Source organism: Ornithorhynchus anatinus, chromosome 1 (assembly GCF_004115215.2).
Source record: "Ornithorhynchus anatinus isolate Pmale09 chromosome 1, mOrnAna1.pri.v4, whole genome shotgun sequence".
NCBI lineage: Eukaryota > Metazoa > Chordata > Mammalia > Monotremata > Ornithorhynchidae > Ornithorhynchus > Ornithorhynchus anatinus.
This window is the reverse complement of record NC_041728.1, coordinates 179,027,745-179,039,921: the sequence shown is the minus strand read 5'-3', so window position 1 is coordinate 179,039,921 and position 12,177 is coordinate 179,027,745. Positions and strand designations below refer to the sequence as shown.

Genomic DNA, 12,177 nt, shown 5'->3' with positions numbered 1-12,177 from the left:
CATTCGTCTTCATCCAAACAGGCTTCTCTCATTAGGTATTCATCATAAAAGATGAACAGGTAATATTCTTGTCTTACTCCCTTTTACTAATGGGAAACCAATCGGTTTCTCCATATTCTGATCTTATTGTAGCCTCCTGCCTGGCATGTGGATCCTGTATTGATGCAATTAAATGGTCTGGCATGCCCATTTTCCTTAATGTGATGATAATTGTGGCATTTGTTATGCACTTACTATGTGTCAGGCACTGGACTAACTGTTGGGGTGGAGACAAGTAAATAGGGTTGGACATTTGTCCCCCATGGGGCTCACAGTCTCGGTCTCTGTTTTAAAATAAAATAATAAAAATAAATGAATGGTGGTATTTGTTAAGCGCTTACTATGTGCAAAGCACTGATCTAAGCGCTGGGGGATACAAAGTGATCAGGTTGTCCCAGGTGGGGCTCACAGCTTTAATCTCCATTTTACAGATGAGGTAACCGAGGCACAAAGAAGTGAAGTGAGTTGCTCAAGGTCACACAGCAGACAAGTGGCGGAGCCAGGATTGGAACCCATGAACTTCTGACTCCATCCACTACACAATGCTGCTTCCCATATGTGCTTAATACATACCGTTAAAAAAATTAAAAAGGAGTGGGCTTTCAGGAGCATGGTTCCTGAAGGTCATGGGTTCTAATCCTGGCTCCGCCACTTGTCTGCTGGGTGACCTCCGGCAAGTCACTTCACTCTCTGTGCCTCAATTCCCTCATCTGTAAAATGGGCATTGAGACTGTGAGCCCCCAGTGGAACAGGGACCGTGTCCAACCCGATTTGCTCGTATCCACCCCAGCCTTAATACAGTGCCTGGCACATCGTAGGCGCTTAACAAACACCATAATTATGATTATCATTTGGGAGAAAAGGATGAAATAGGAGGTGGGCATTGTTGGAAGGAAATGGGGGGTTCCGGCTGGGAAATGGATCTTAGGCTGGAGTGGGGTTGGAGGAGGAGGGCCGCTGAGGCCTGTGGGGGCTGGGCAGGACGGTCAGAAGCTTGGGACCGGATCCCACACATTCCCGGGCATCCAGTTCATCCCCGGAGGACCTCGGCATCAGCCCTTGGCCCCCGCTGGATCGCAATGTTCCCTGCCGGCCCGTCTTCCCCGGCCGGGATGCAGAGGTCACCTCGAGCTCTGCGTCCACCGCTCCCGGGGGGCCTCGGGACCGACCCCCGTGGGACTCCCGGCCTCGGGTTTCCCGCCTCGTCGGCGCCTGCGGCCCAGCGGGGTCCGGCGGAGGGAGGGGAGGCCGCCCCCGGGGGAGGGGGACCGGGGTCGGCCCGCTCCGGGCTCTGCCGTCAGAGCTCAGCCTGCCAACGGCCGTGCCAAAACCGCGGCTGGCCTCGGCCTGGGCCACCCCGGCTCCCCATTAGCCCCATTAGAGAAGCAGCGTGGCTCAGTGGAAAGAGCCCGGGCTTGGGAGTCAGAGGTCAGGGGTTTGAATCCCGGCTCTGCCACTTGTCAGCTGTGTGACTGTGGGCAAGTCGCTTAACTTCTCTGGGCCTCAGTTACCTCATCTGTAAAATGGGGATTAATTGTGAGCCTCATGTGGAACAACCCGATTACCCTGTATCTCCCCCAGTGCTTAGAACAGTGCTCTGCACATAGTAAGCGCTTAACAAATACCAACATCATCATTAGCCGGTCACTCCGTTGATCGGATTTGCTGAGAACTTACACTGTGCACCGGAGCATTCATTCAATCAGATTTCATTCAGTCGTATTGATTCATTCATTCAATCGTATTTATTGAGGGCTTACTGTGTGCAGAGCACTGCACTAAGGGTACTGTACTAAGCGCTTGGGAGAATGCAATAGAACAATATAACAGACACACTCCTTGCCCACAGTGAGCTTAGTCCAGAGGGGAAGACAGACATTAATAGAAATAAATAAAACGACAGATCCGGACATAAGTGATGTGGGGCTGGGAGGGGGAGGATGAATAAAGGGAGCAAGTCAGGATGACGCAGAAGGGAGTGGGAGAAGAGGGAAGGGGGGCTTAATCAGGGAAGGCCTCTTGGAGGAGGTGGGCCTTCAAGAAGCCTTCGAAGGCCAGGAAAGTCATTGTTGGTTACGAGGAGGGAGAATTCATTCATTCAATAGTATTTATTGAGCGCTTACTATGTGCAGAGCACTGTACTAAGCACTTGGAATGTACAATTAGGCAACAGAGAGAGACACAATCCCTGCCCAGTGACGGGCGCACAGTCTAATTCGAGCTCCCTGTGGGCAGCTCCTTAGCTCTCCTGCCCAGGGAGATGCAACGCGGCCTAGCGGATAGAGCAGGGGCCTGGGAGTCCAAAGGATCTGGGTTCTAATCCCTGCTTCTCCACTTGGTTGCTGGGTGATCTTGGGTGAGTCACTTCAAGAGGCGTTCCCAGACTGAGCTCCTCTTCCCCCTCTACTCCCTCTGCCATCCCCCCTTCACCTCTCCGCAGCTAAAGCCTCATTTTCCCCTTTTCCCTCTGCTCTTCCACCTCTCCCTTCCCATCCCCACAGCACCGTACTCGTCCGCTCGACTGTATATATTTTCGTTACCCTATTTATTTTGTTAATGAATTGTACATCGCCTCGATTCTATTTAGTCGCCATCGGTTTTTACGAGACGTTCTTCCCCTCGACTCTGTTTATCGCCATCGTTCTCGTCCGTCCGTCTCCCCCGATCAGACCGTGAGCCCGTCAGACGGCAGGGACCGTCTCTATCTGTTGCCGACTTGTTCATCCCAAGCGCTTAGTACAGTGCTCTGCACATAGTAAGCGCTCAATAAATACTACTGAATGAATGAATGAATGAACTTCATTTCTCCGGGCCTCGGTTTCCTCATCTATAAAATGGGGACTGAGACTGTGGGATCGGGACCGTGTCCAACATGATTACCTTGTACCTACCCCGACGCTTAATTCGGTGCCTTAAAAAACAAAAGTGGGGCTAAGTGTAAGGTGACATAGTCGGGAGGGAACTAGATGGGGAGATGGGAGGGAAGGCTTCCTGGAGGACACTTGTAGCTACCCCAATGTTAGAACAGTGCTTGGCACAAAGTAAGCACTTAACACATACTATTACTCTTATTATTATTTTAGTAGGGCTTTGAAAATGGGGAGAGTGGTGGACGGCGGACAGTCGGACAGGAAGTGGGAGGGAGTTCCAGGCAGGAAGAAGGAGGTGGTCTTCTTCCGTCAGGCTCGAAGCTCCTTTACACTGCTTAGTACAGTACGGAGAAGCAGCGTGGCTCAGTGGAAAGAGCCCGGGGTTGGGAGTCAGAGGTCATGGGTTCTAATCCCCGCTCCGCCGCTTGCCGGCTGTGTGACTTTGGGCAAGTCACTTAACTTCTCTATGCCTCAGTTACCTCATCTGTCAAATGGGGATTAAAACTATGAGCCCCACGTGGGACAACCTGATCACCTTGTATCCCCCCAGTGCTTAGAACAGTGCTTTGCACATAGTAAGTGCTTAACACATACCGCCATTATTATTATTATTCTACTTTGTCCCGCAGCACTTAGTACACTGCTCTGCGCAGGGTAGGTGCTCAATAAATACTAGTCAATCAATCAATCAATGGCAATTTTGAGTTCTTCGCCTAGAAATATTCTCTTACCTTGGCTTCACCGACACTGTCCTCTCCTGGTTCTCCTCCTAGCTCTCTGGCTGCTTGGTGGTCAGGAAGAAGCGAGGGAGCAAGTTTTTCTGATAAGGTGGGAAGGGCTGGGGTCGGGTGGGCAGGTGGAAGGGGTGGATTTTGAGAGAAGGTAGAAGATTTCCTCTTGAAATACTTCCGGGAAAGATGGGAAAGCCGCCCTCCTCATATCAGACAGATACTTGCTTTCCCTCCCCTTCGTAGCCTTATCGGAGGCCCATCTCCTCCAAGAAGCCTTCCCTGACTGAACCCTCCTCTCCCCTTCTCCGCCTCTCTTACTTGCTCCTTCCTTCAACCTCCCTCCCGTCCCCGCAGCACAAATGCACAGATCTGTAACGTTTATTTATATTGATGTCTATCTCCCCCTCTAGACTGTGAGCTCATTTTGGGCAGGAATGTGTCTGTTTGTTGTTATATCGTCCTCTCCCAAGCACCTAGTCCACTGCTCTGCACACAGTAAGTGTTCAATAAATAGGATTGAGTGAATGAGAGTCAGAGAAGGGCCAGGAGGAGGGAGGCGCTGGAGAGGGGAGATTTTAGGGAGATCACACCTGATGGTTTCAAATTTCTCAATCAAGTATGCGGCCAGCTCATTAGGAGCAAGAGATGGGGGAAGCTGGAGGACAGGGGGTGGGAGAAGGGAGTTAAATGCCCGGAACAACTAGTGAGGGCGATGGGCATCAGAGTCGATAATGGTGGAGAAATATTGTTCCCGGGCAGAGAAGAGGGCAGAGTTAAAGGGAGAGAGGAGGAGTTTGGGTTGGACGAGCTCGGCCTGAACTGTTCAAACCCAACTCTGGCCTTTGGGACTCTCAGTTTAGAATGCCATTCCCGCTCCTCTTCACCAAGCCAGGTCTCCCCTCTCTCCAACATCCTCGTCCTCCAGGAGGCCTTCAGTTTTGACCCCCTGTCATTCTGGGACACCCTAGGTTGTGCTCTTAAAGCTCCTTCGGCTGCACTTTGATAGCTACGTATCTGTGAGCATCTTGGTTTGTATCGGTGACACTGTGTCCGTCCCCCCCCCCCCCCTTTAGATTCTCAGCACCTCGAGGGTGGGGAGATGGTTCTCCTCTCACTGTCCATTCATGCCATAAACAGGATCGAGCTCTGGGCTCAGAGGAGACTTGATCCACGGGACTGCCTCCCTGACTGCCTCCCTCCATGCCCACCTTGCAGCCTGACTGCCCGCCTGCCCGATGGACTGCCTGACTGCCTCACAATCTGTCTGGTTGCCTGCCTCTGTGCCTGTCTGGCTTCCTGACTGACTGACTGAATGCTGGCTGCCTGTCTATCTGCCCATCTGTCTGCCTCCATGTGGGTCTGGCTGCCTGACTGACCGACCGACCGACCGCCTGATGGCCTGTCTGGATGTCTGACAGACTGCCCGACTGCCTGTCCGCCTGATGGACCACCTGACTGCCTCACTGTCTGCCTCCCTGCAGACCTCCATGCCTGTCTGGCTGCCTGAATGCCGAATGCCCGATGGACTGCCTGTCTGCCTCCTTGCCTGTCTTGTTGCTGGACTGACTGATTGCCTGACTGCCTGCCTGAGTGCCTCACTTTCTGCTAACCTCCATGCTCCCTGCTAACCTCCATGCCTGTCTGGCTGCCTGAATGCTGACTGCCTGCCTCACTGGAACAGTGCTTGGCACATACTAAGCACTTAACAAATATCATAATTATTATTTTATTATTATTTGCCTGTCTGCCTGCCCGCCTCCCTGCCTACTTCCATGCCTGACTGCCTCAGTGCTGAATGCCTGTCTGCCTTGCTACCCGACGGCCTTTCTGCCTACCTGCCTCACTATCTCCCTGCCTCCTTGCCTACCTCCATCCCTGCCTGGCTTCATTCCTTCAATAGTATTTACTGAGCGCTCAATAAATACTATTGAATGAATGAATTGAGCGCTTACTATATGCAGACCACTGTACTAAGCACTTGGAATGTACAATTCGGCAACAGAGACAATCCCTGCCCAGTAACGGGCTCACGGTCTAAACGGGGGAGACAGACAGTAAAGCAAAACAGAACAAAACAAAACGAATAGTCTGCCGCAGACATCATCAAGATAAATAGAATCACAGAAATTTACACATCATTAACAAAATAAATAGAGTAATAAATAATATATACAAATATGCACAGTGCTGAGGGGGAGGGGGAATGGGGAGGGGAGGAGGAGCAGAGGGAAAGGGGGGCTCAGTGTGGGAAGGGGAAGAGAGTTAGTTTGGCGGATGTGAGGAGGGAGGGCGTTCCAGGACAGCGGGAGGACGTGGGCCAGGGGCAAGTGCGAAGTGGGGACCGCGAGGAGGTGAGCGGCAGAGGAGCGGAGCGTGCGGGGTGGGCAGTAGAAAGAGAGAAGGGAGGTGAGGTAGGAGGGGGCAAGGGGATGGACAGCCTTGAAGCCCAGGGTGAGAAGTTTTTGTTTCGTGTGAAGGTCGAGAGGCAACACTGGAGGTTTTTGAGGAGGGGAGTGACAGGCCCAGAGCGTTTCTGTAGGAAGATGAGCCGGGCAGCGGAATGAAGAATAGACCGGAGTGGAGGAGACAGGAGGAGGGAGATCAGAGAGAAGGCTGACACAGTAATCCAGCCGGTATATTATGAGAGCTTGGACCAGCACGATAGCCATCTGGATGGAGAGGAAAAGGGCGGATCTTGGCAATATTGTGAAGGTGAGACCGGCAGGTGTTGGTGACGGATTGGATGTGTGGGGTGAATGAGAGAGCATTCTGAAGCTTCCTGACTTCCTGAATGCTGAATAGTTGACTGACCATCTGGCTGACTGTCTGTGTGCCTGCTTCCATGCGTGTCTGGCTGCCTGACTGACAGACACCCTGACTGACCGAATTACTGGCTGTGACCATCAATCAGTCAATTGTATTTATTGAACACTTTCTGTGTGCAGCACACTATAATAATATACACAGGCACATTCCTTACAGCCTAGAAGGGGAGACAGACGTTAATATAGATACTATATTCGCGGCCTTTTGGCTAAGGTCAAGTGTAGTATCTGTTCTTCTCAGTTTAATATCTATGTCCTCGATGTGAGGACGCTGTATTAAGCGTCTTTTTGGAGTAGAGAGGTGGGTTGGGAGCTTACTCCGTCCCCTCCGTGCGTCGGCCTGGTATTGCAGTGCTTCCAGGAAGGGTGCCTTTCCTAGAGAAGCAGCGTGGCTCAGTGGAAAGAGCAAGGGCCTGTCAGTCAGAGGTCATGGGTTCTAATCCCGGATCCGCCGCTTGTCAGCTGTGTGACTTTGGGCAAGTCACTTCACTTCTCTGTGCCTCAGTGACCTCCTCTGTAAAATGGGGATGAAGACTGTGAGCCCCATGTGGGACAATCTGATCACCCTGTATACCCCCCGGCGCTTAGAACAGTGCTTGGCACAAAGTAAGCGCTTAACAAATACCATCATCATCATATATAAATTACTAATTGCTAATTGACCACTGCTTGACTCAAATCCCACCCAGGGATCAGGAGGTCGGCTCGGGGGGCTTCTCAGGGAACTTGTAACCTCAAAACTAAGGCTGTCTCCCCATGCCGGGTGGCCAGGGGAGAGTAAATCCAGCCCTCTTGCCCTTGGTTGGGGGCGAGGACTTCATTATTATCATATGCGTTAAGCGATTATTACATACCAAACACTCTTCTAAATGCTGGAGTAGATACAAGTTAATCAGGTTGGACGCGGTCCCTGTCCCACATGGGGCTCACAGTCGACGTAGGAGGAAGAAGGGGGATTGAATCCCAATTTTACAGTTGAAGAAACTGAGGCAAAGAAAAATTAAATGACTAGCCCAAGGTCACACAGCAAGCAATTGGGAGAGCCAGAATTAATAATAATGGTATTTGTTAAGTGCTTACTATGTGCCGAGCACTGTTCTAAGTGCTGGGGAAAATACAGAGTAATCAGGTTGTCTCACGTGGGGCTCACAGTCTTCATCCCCATTTTACAGATGAGGTAACTGAGGCACAGAGAAGTGAAGTGACTTGCCCAAAGTCACACAGCTGAAAGTGGCGGAGCCGAGATTAAAACCCATGACCTCTGATGCCCAGGTCCACGCTCTTTCCACTAAGCCACGCTTCTTCCCAATTAGATCTCAGGCCCTCTGACTCCCAGGCCCGGGGGTTCTCCCAAGCACTCAGAACAGAGCTCTGCACACAGCTAGGTGCTCATTAAATAGGATAGACTGACTGACGAGGGGCATCGCCACTCCTGCCAGCCGGATCCATCCCATCCGACCCCCTGCCTCCACCCCTCCTCAGCCGGCTGGCAGACTCCAGGCTGGACCCTCACTTCGCCCACAGGACACAAGGGCTCTTCCCGTACCCTGCTTGGCACACAGTAATAATAATAACGATGACGATGGTATCTGTCAAGCGCTTACTATGTGCCGAGCACTGTTCTAAGCACCGGAGTAGATACAAGGTGATCAGGTTGTCCCACGTGGGGCTCACAGTCTTCATCCTCATTTTACAGATGAGGTGACAGAGGCATGGAGAAGTTAAGTCACTTGTCCAAAGTCACACAGCTTTTAAGTGAGGCCCAGAGGAGTGAAGCAGCTTGCCCAAGGTCATACAGCAGACAAGTGGAGGAGTCGGGACTAGAACCCATGACCTTCTGACTCCCAGGCCCCTGCTCTATCCACTACCGTCTCCCCCGATTAGACGGTAAGCCCATCAAAGGGCAGGGACTGTCTCTATCTGTTACCGATTTGTACATTCCTAGCGCTTAGTACAGTGCTCTGCACCTAGTAAGCGCTCAATAGATACTATTGAATGAAATGGTGGAGCTGGGATTAGAACCCACAACCCCTGACTCCCAAACCAGGGCTCTTTCCACTATGCCATGCTGCTAATTCATTCATTCAATAGTATTTATTGAGCGCTTACTATGTGCAGAGCACTGTACTAATCAGAACCTAGTATAGTGTTCTGCACACAATAAGCGCTTATTAAACACAATTGACTGACTGACCAGCTGTGTCCGACGCCAACCGTGCACACTGGGGCCCGACTGAAAAGAGGCCAAGAACGATCTCTGGCCACGAAGTGATCTGAAAGCAGGGGTCAGGGGATTCCTGCCTCCTCCCAGCTCCTTCTCCCCGACCCCCAGGGCCTGGCAGCCTTCCAGCTGGGGAGGGGACCTGCCAGGCGGATTTTATCATCATTATTATTACACAGTTATATAGTATTATAAACAAATAGTATTTGTTTAGCACTTACCGTGTTCCAGGCACTGCACTGAGGGCTGGCATGGATACAAACAAATCGGGTTGGACACAGTCACTATTTCATATGGGGCTCAATCCCCCTTTTACAGATGAGGCAACTGAGGCCCAGAGAAGTGAAGCGACTTGCCCAAGGTCATACAGCAGACAAGTGGAGGAGTCGGGATTAGAACCCATGACCTTCTGACTCCCAAGCCCCTGCTCTATCCACTACCGTCTCCCCAGATTAGACTGAAAGCCCGTCAAAGGGCAGGGACTGTATCTGTTACCCATTTGTACACTCAGAGCACTTAGGACAGTGCTCTGCACATAGTAATCGCTCAATAAATACCATTGAATGAATGAACTACGCCTTGCTGCTCCCCTTATCCATCGTGAGCCCGATTTCTACTTCCCCAACAGCTCATGCAGTCTGATTCCGTTTGGATTTTGGGAGAGGGCGAGAGGGTGAGAGGAAAAGAGAGAGGGAAGAGACAGAGCCCATAGAGAAAGAAAGACAGAGGCAGCAAGACACAGAGAGAGTCAGAGACACAGAGACAGAGGACACAATGGATTAAGAGAAAGTAAGGCGAAGACAGAAACGAAGAGAAAGTGAGGAAGACGGAGAAATGGAGAGACAGAGAGATAAAAAGAGAGACAGTGAGAGACAGAGAAAGAGGCAGAGAGGTAGAGACAAAGAAGACAGAGGCAGACGGAGACAGAGAGGGGCAGCGAAGCAGAGACGGAGACAGAGTGACAAACGAGAAGGCAGCGAAGCAGAGATAGAGAGTGGCAAAGCAGAGACAGAGGGAGCAATGAGGTGGAGAGACAGAGACAGAAAGGGGCAGGAAGGCAGAGATAGAAGGGGCAGTGAGGCGGGGAGACAGAGACGGAGGAGGCTGATGGGACACGAGGCAGAGGAAGGCTGATCTCCCCCCACATAGGATCCTCCTGCCCTCTTCCACTCAGCCAGGTTGGGCAGGCAGAGGTCCTGGAAGTGGACATGGACGCCATCGGCTCTCGGCGTCCGGCTGGCACGTTGGCCTCGAGGGTTGGGCAGGGGGTCGGGGGCTGGGGGTCAGGGGCCAGAGGTCGGGGGCGGTCAGGGCCTGGGAAGCCAATAATCGGTGGTCGAGATCTTGGGTCAGCGGGCAAGGGCTGGGGCCAGGGGCTGAGGGTGGAGAGTCAGGGGTCAGGAGCCGGCAGCCACGATGTGGTTCCCCTCCCGGTCAATCATTCACGGAGTTTCCAGAAGTGTGGGCAGCGAGGAGGCCACCCACCCGGCCACGAGCCAGCACAAACACGGACCCTGGGCCTCGCCAGGGCCAAGAGCGGGGGCTGCCAGGGCCAGGGGCTGCCAGGAGCAGGAGCAGGAGCGGGGCAGGAGCAGGGGCAGAGCCAGGAGCAGGGCCAGGACCGGGGCCGGGAGTCACAAAACGGCTCGTGCCCAGACCCTAACGTGGTGGCCCTGGCCCAGCCCGGACCCCCGCGGCCTTGGCGTGACCCCCGCCCGACCCCCGGACAACCTGGAGACGATCCCTCCCTGTGCTGGCCGACAGGCTGCCCCTCAGGCTGTCCCAGGACCTGGGCTGGATGCCGGCCGGGGCCACCTCTCTGTCTCTCCCTCATCTCTCCTTCTCCCATCTCCCTCTCCTCTCCTCCTTCCCGCCCCAATCTGTAGGAGCCAACATTCCCTCTCTGGGCTCCTTAGGAAGTTCTGACTTCCCGGGGTCCAGACCTCCCGCGTCTGCCGTTCCCGTCAGGAATTGGTTCCGGGGACTATTTCCTTTAGGTCCGCATCTCCTCGCCATCGCCTTCAACCACGGAGGGGCAGGATATTTCCTCCTGCAGCCAAGGGGCCTGGGGGGACACGGCCATGGGCTTCCGTTCTCGGTCGTCGCCCCTCTCTGAGATGGAGCCCACCCTGCTCTGAGAGGGAGCCCAACCCCCTGGGCGTCACCCCTCTTTGAGAGGGAGATCACCCCATTCCAGGATGGAATCCACCCTCCCGCTCCACTTGGCATCGCCCCACTCCAAAAAGATGCCCACCCTGCTCTGAGAAGGAGCCCACCACTCTCTGAAATGGAGCCACCCCAGTGGGTGTCACCCTGCGCCGAAAGTGAGCCTACCCGCTCTGAGATAATAATAATTATGGTATTTGTTGTGCTATTTGCCAGGCACTGTACTAAGCGCTGGAGTGGATACAAGCAAATCGGGTTGGAAACAATCCCTGTCCCATGTGGGGCTCACGGTCTGTCACCCAGCAGACAAGTGGCAGAGCCAGGATTAGAACCCATGACCTTCTGCTTTCCAGGCCCATGCTCCATCCACTAAGCCACGCTCCTGAAGCCCACCACCCCGCTGATCGTCGCAGGCCGCCATCTGAGGCCCGAAGGCCAGCGAGGTGACGGCTGGCCGCCCCGCCTGGACCCCCGCTCAGGGGTGGGCCCCGACCTTATCCTTGTGCAGCCCCGGGAGGACCGAGACGTCTTCACCCGGAGTCACCGACCAGTTATTCAGTCGCCAGACTGGAGGGCTGAGAAGGCCCGGGAGGAGTTGATTGCAGGGCCAGTGGCTTCCTCGGTGCTGCTCCTGGTGGGTTCTTGCTGGGGCAGGAGGGCCACGAGCCAGCGGGTGGGCAGGGGCGCAGTGCCTGGCAAAGGGTGCACAATGCTTTAAAAATTCTGGTATTTATTCCTTCATTCATTCTATCGTATTTATTAAACACTTGCTGTGGTACAGAACACTGTACTCAGCGCTTGAGTGACATTCAAAATAAACAGTGACATTCCCCGCCCACAATGAGCTCACAGTCTAGAGTGGGGGAGAAAGACATAAATAAAATGACAGAAATATACAGAAGTGTTCATCCATTCATTCAATAGGATTTATTGAGCGCTTACTATGTGCAGAGCACTGTACTAAGCGCTTGGAATAGACAATTCGGCAACAGATAGAGACCATCTCTGCCCCGTGACGGGCTCACAGTCTAATCAGGGGAGACGGACGGACAAAAACGAGACAACATAATCACAATGTGTTGTGGGGCTGGGGCGGGGGGAGAGAAAAGGGAGGAAGTCAGGGAGACACAGAAGGGAGCGGGAGATGAGGAAAAGTGGGGCTGATCTGGGAAGGCCTCTTGGAGGAGATGAGACTTCAAGAGGGCTTTGTAGAGGGGACGAGTCATTGTCTGTGGGATTTGAGGGGGGAAGGCCATCCAGACCAGGGGCAGGACGTGGGCCAGGGGTCGGTGGTGACACTGGCAAGATCGAGGAACAGTGAGAAG

The 12,177-nt window shown here is 53.3% G+C and overlaps 1 protein-coding gene and 1 non-coding gene across 2 annotated transcripts in view; one reads left to right on the top strand and one right to left on the bottom strand.

Annotated features, from left to right (window-relative positions):
- IGFBP2 (insulin like growth factor binding protein 2) overlaps window positions 1-10,702 on the bottom strand; it is an 80,409-nt gene extending 69,707 nt beyond the window's left edge. Inside the window, exon 1 of the mRNA XM_029063014.1 lies at window positions 10,630-10,702. Coding sequence (XP_028918847.1) covers window positions 10,630-10,702 — 73 coding nt within the window. The remainder of the gene's footprint in view (window positions 1-10,629) is intronic.
- Window positions 6,655-6,842, top strand: LOC114816973. The gene has a single exon (XR_003764790.1). It is a non-coding gene; the product is annotated as a U2 spliceosomal RNA (small nuclear RNA).
- Window positions 10,703-12,177: the final 1,475 nt, after the last annotated feature.